Source organism: Mastomys coucha, unplaced genomic scaffold (genome assembly GCF_008632895.1).
Source record: "Mastomys coucha isolate ucsf_1 unplaced genomic scaffold, UCSF_Mcou_1 pScaffold23, whole genome shotgun sequence".
Lineage (NCBI taxonomy): Eukaryota > Metazoa > Chordata > Mammalia > Rodentia > Muridae > Mastomys > Mastomys coucha.
Genome location: NW_022196906.1, coordinates 49,359,046 through 49,364,684, shown reverse-complemented (window position 1 = coordinate 49,364,684; position 5,639 = coordinate 49,359,046). Strand labels below are relative to the sequence as shown.

The 5,639-nt window shown below is 39.6% G+C and overlaps 1 protein-coding gene across 5 annotated transcripts in view; it reads left to right on the top strand.

Annotated features, from left to right (window-relative positions):
- The window catches only part of Nrg4 (neuregulin 4), a 107,383-nt gene that overhangs the window by 46,696 nt on the left and 55,048 nt on the right, over positions 1-5,639 (top strand). For all 5 annotated transcript variants that reach the window (XR_004111437.1, XR_004111438.1, XR_004111440.1 and 2 more), the window contains one exon: positions 694-787. Coding sequence is in view for 1 of the 5 variants with exons in the window: in XM_031343894.1 (XP_031199754.1) it covers positions 694-787 (94 nt within the window). In the remaining 4 variants the exon portion in view is untranslated. The remainder of the gene's footprint in view (positions 1-693; positions 788-5,639) is intronic.

Below are 5,639 nucleotides of genomic sequence, written 5' to 3'. Positions count from 1 at the left end.
AGCAAGAGGGAGGGAAGCAAGAGAGAGGGAAGCAAGAGAGAGGGAAGCAAGAGAGAGGGAAGCAAGAGAGGAAAAGGTGACTCCTTCCCTTGTAGTCTGAAGTCTGAGCTGGATCTAAACAACAGTCTACATTTTCAAGAGTTTTTTTTGGAGGGAGAGGCTATAACAGGAATCCCCTTCAAATCAATAATCATGCGATTGTTTCCTTTGTTTTTTGACATTGATATGTAAAAGTGTTTTTAGAAATCAGAATCTATTTCAATTATCTAAATCTTTCCCCACTACAATGTGTGTATATATATATATATATATATACTTGAGACATAAACAGTAAAATAAAGAACTCAATACAGCTTTGTCTAAGAAGTAGCTAAGTACTACAGACTCTCTGGGCTGCTCAAGGGACAGGGATGTTTTGTAGTAAGACTGTACTTCAATCTGTGAAGATTTCTTATTTCTGTTATATAGCTTCTACATTTATTATTGTCAACAGCCATATCCTTGGGATAGAATGATATAAGGGATAGATATTCTTGCCCATGAAATAAGGAATAAAATTATTTTGCTTTGAGAAAGGAAAATTCATTCTTGTAAAAAAAAAATGCTGTATCGTTCTTAGATGAGACATTTCGACTCCAGGTGGCCTCAGAAAAGCTGTTAACCTTGTCTATTTCATGTGCATGTGTGTTGTAGATCACGAGCAGCCCTGTGGTCCCAGGCACAGGTCATTTTGCCTGAATGGGGGGATTTGTTATGTGATTCCTACTATCCCCAGCCCATTCTGTAGGTGAGTGATGTGGACTGGGGGAGAGGGTGATTTCAATTTCATCATCTGATTTTAACAGAAGGTGAGAAGTCTACAATGAAGGGGAGCGGGGATGTTCTCTCTCTGCAGGACAATTAGCTTCAGGAAGAAAACAAAACAAAGCAGCTAAAAGTCTCCACGTGGTGGTCGTTTTTTTTTCAACCAGGGCTTGGTAGTTACCAGCCTAGGCAGATTATAAAGAAGAACACACTCAAGAGACCCTTCTGAACTTTAGAATTTTAGCAGTTTAGGGAAAATGATCTGGTCAACATTGTTAGAAAAACATCATGAGAAATCACTAGCATAGAAAATTCAAACAAGACAATTTGCTTTAATTTAAATACAAGCTAACAAACTGGTCTTTAACCTTCTCTCCCAATAGATAGTAACTACAGTTTTAATAAGAGATTTAAAGGGCATCCTAGTTCAAACTCCAAATTCTAATTGCTCAGTTCCAAGTTTAAAATTTTCCATTTTGACTTTTTCTTTAACCTATGGATGTTATTTCTTGGTTATAATCCCTTAATGATAAATTAATTCCATCATAGTCAGAATATTTGAACCATCGAGCTATCTCTGCACCTAATAAGCTAAAAGGCAGCGCTGAGGATACCAGATTTGGAGAGTCACTAAAATCGGAAGGAAGCTTGGCTGCCTGTAGCTTTTTTATTTGGATAAATATGGTTTTAGTACATTTCTGAAAAGTTACCCTCAATGAAAGAGAACAGGCAGCTTGCTGGTAAAATGTAAGAATTTTACCTAGTTCCTCCCTGTTTCCAGTTTTGAACAGCAATTGGTGAATAGCCAGCAGCACACTCTGGGCTTGTGATGGGTAAGGCCACCATAGTGTGTAGCCATAAGTCAGGGGTTGGGGGGCTGGCCCTGTCAGTGAATGAGCCATGTAGCCAAGAGCTGTTCAACACCCAGGAGAAAGAGGGGTCAGAGCTGGATGAGACGGGAGAGCGGGTAAGCTTGAGAGTCGAGGAATAGAGCGCCTGAAGGTTCAGGGGGTTCAATGACAGACATATTTTAAATCATGTATTATTTTATTAAAAAATTATGTCCTTCCAATGACCTTAGGACAACATTCTAATATAGTTGTTATTATTACATACTGTCAATAGCAATAGCTGAGGGTGACAAATTTATTTTCCATCCCTTCCATACTATCCCCTGTATTCCCACTCATCTCCTCGTGGAGAAATCCAGACTCATTTCTGACTGGTTTTGCTGGTTCAGCCAGCTGTCACTTCGGATTTCTTCTTTGCCCTATCTCTTTAATCTCTCCAGTTCTTTCTGTTTTTACTGTCAGACATTTCTGGCCCTAGGTTTGTCTAACAGAACTAGTTCCCAAACTAACTCCTGGAGCTCATTTGCTTCTCTGTACCTGTGAAATCAAGAAAACTTCCATCGCAGGTCCTACGCCTGCACACTGACTCTCTATGAAGCAAATCCCTTTGCTTGGCTCTTAGGGCTTCTTACAGTCTGGAACCAAGTCTACCTTTGTGGCCTTTGCCTCACACGAGGTCAGTGCTTGATCTAGAAGCAGCTGCTAGCATTAGATACACTTTATGCCAATTATCTTAAATTTACTACTGTTCTGCCTCTTCTTGTATGTAGCCACATTCAAAACCTACTAATATTTCCTAATCCTTAACCCCACCTCAAATCACAGCTAGAGTTCTCCCTGTGTGGGAAAGTTATTACTTTGTATGTTTGGTCATTTGTATACTCTGTACTATTTATTAAAATATAAATAGCCCCTAGTCTGTCTCACCACCTGTAGACTGAATGATCCATTGTCCACGGTGAAGTTTTAGAAATAATTTTAAGTCTGAGTCAGTGATCAGTATTCTTTAGGGAAACAGGTAAGTGAATTATTAAAAAAAAAAAAATTGAAATTCTACAATGGCGATGTCTAAATGTGCTTCACAGCTCTGTTACAATGCATGCATACTGTAAGTGGCATTTTCTCCTCTTGTTTGTACTTTTTTGTTTGCTGGACTTTCTCAGAACCTACTCTAGCTTTCTGTATGTAATTTAACTTACTAGACTTTTAAATAAATGATCTTAAGCTAACATTTTAATTGAGCAACTGATGATAATTCTTCAGTACTACTTGAGATGGCAGCTCAGTCCTCAGGGCTGGAGGCAGAAGGATTGCTGCAGGTTCATGGCCAGCCTGTGGGACAATGTGAGACTCTTTTCTTGGTGTTTGTTAAAACTGGCCTCGAAGCCTGGTTCGTGGGCAGAATCTGAAGTGGTCAGCCTGTGCTAGCAGGGAGTGTGACTTCTCAGAGATGGGTTCAGGGTTGTACCTGTTCATTAGGCCAAGCTTCTCATTTCCCTGAAATCTTTCCTGTGTTTTTATCTGTTTGATTTCTCAATAACTAAAGAGCTATGCCAAAAGTTCCTTCTGTAATTTTGAATCCCCAATGTGGTTTCTGCTAATTTTTACTTAAAATAGTTTGAAATAATATTATTAAGCCATATAAATGTATACTGGATTATTTTCTGGTAACTGTCCCTTTCATCATTGTATGATACTGACCTTCTTTGTCCCTAATAATGCTTTCTGTCTTTGCACATATAATTCATTGACATTAGGGTAGCTAACCTAGTTGCCTCTTATTGAGTATTTGAATAGGAGATTTTTTTCCTTTAACTTTTTATTGAATGTAATCTTAATAAAAAGCTTATTAAGAGTAAGCTTTTTTAAAAAAAAAAATCCAGTCTGAAATGTTTTTCTTTTAATAAGAGTTAATCAAATTTTGTTTTCTGGTTATATTACTAAATTTTTTAAATCAGTTTGTAACCACCTTCCCTTGTGATCTCTACTGTGCTTTAAAAATTCCTTCTGATCTTTTCAGTGTGTTTTGTTTCATTTCATTTTGTAGAAAGATCTCACACTGGCCCAGGCTGGACTGGAACTCCTCTTATGTAACCCAGGCTGGCCTGGAACTCCTCTTATGTAACCCAGGCTGGCCTGGAACTCCTCTTACGTAACCCAGGCTGGCTGGGATCCAGGCATGTGCTGGTGCTGTGCCCAGCTTCCTACTTGCCTTTAGTTCTAGGACCTTGAACTATGTGTATCTAATTAGGATGTATAACGCGCGCGCGTGCTAAGCCTGACTCCCCTGCCAGAGATGCTGCACTCCTCTATCTGTGGAGTCCATAGATTCCCACTCCCCATGAAGCCTGGGTCCTTTCTAAGCACCTGTCATCCCAGGGTCACACTAGCATGCTTTATGAAGCCACAATTAAGTATTTTTTTTTCCTTTGTCATTCTAAGAATTCATTGCCAGACCCCCATCATGAAGCTTCCCCCTTGCTTTCTTCTGACATGTTTACATCTGTGTTTAGGCCTTTGATCTATTTTATGTTAATTTTTGTGTTTGATATGAGATAAGGTTCGTTGGTTGTTTGGTTGTTTGGTTGTTTGTTTGTTTGTTTGGTTGGTTGGTTTTTTAATATACCTGTGCAATTTTTCTAGCATCATGTGGTGAAAACTGTCTTTTCTTCATTGAATGGTCTTGATGTCTTGACCCTGTGTGTGAGGGGTTATGTTTGGGCTCTGTAATTCTGCCCCCATTTGGTTGATAGTCTGCACTTACACTTAAAAAAATGACTAGGTTTATTATTATTTTTTAATGTGTATAAATGTCTTTCTTGTGTATATGTGTCTTAGTTAGGGTTTTTATTGCTGTGAAGAGACACCATAAAAGGACAACATTTAATTGGAGCTGGCTTACTGGTTCAGAGGTTCAGTCCATTATCATCAAGGTGGGAGCATGGTGGCGTCCAGGCAGACACGTGAGGCTGGAGGAGCCTAAAGTTCTACATCTTCATCCAAAGGCAGACAGGAGAAGACTAACTCCCACGTGTTTAAGAGGAGGTTTTCATTGCCCAGCCCCACACTTCTTCCAACAAGTCCATTCCTCCGAATAGTGTCACTCCCTGGACCAAGCATATTCAAACCACCACTGTGTGTGTGTGTATATATATGTGCACCATGTGTTCCTAGTGCCCCTGAAGATCAGAAGAACTATAGTTATAGATTGTCTCAAGCCACCATGCGGGTGCTGAGAATCGAACCTGGGTCCTCTGCAAGAGCAACCAGTGCTCCCAACCACTGAGCCATCTCTCCAGTCCCCTGCACTTTTATTTTTATCACATTTTAATTGTTTAACATGTATTTGTATGGGAGAGAGTGTGCATGCCATGGCATGTGTGGAGGTCAGAGGGCAACTAGGTAGGACGTGGCTCTCTCCACCCTGTGGGATCCAGGAGTCAAACTCATGCTACTCTGCTCATTAGAAACCACCCTTACCCACTGAGTAAACCTGCCAGCCATTATCACAGCATTTTAATATTGTACTTTTATAGTTAATTTTTAATTCAGGAACAGATAATTCTCCAGTTTTCTTTTTCAAGAATGTTTTGGCTGATCAATGTATCTTAAAAGTCCTAAAGAATTTTAAGATGGGCTTTTTATTATTGTTCTATATAGATACTCAGTTTGGATCGGATTACCTTGACTCCTCATACAGCCTTCTTATTTGCTTATTTATTTTAGACAGGTCTCATTAAGTAAACCAGTCTAGTCTTGAACTCACAGAGATCCACCCACCTCTGCCTCCCAAGTGCTGGGATAGCACTATGTCTGCTCATTTCTTTATTTTGTGTCAGACACATATGACAAGCACAGAGGTTTAAGGCCTTCGGTGTACACATGCTTCTAGCTGAGCGTTAGAAACAGCAGTAAGGTGGAATTAGGTTTGTGTGGATTTGTTGAAAGATTACTTTCTTGCTTCTTCCAGGGTGTAGTTTTGCT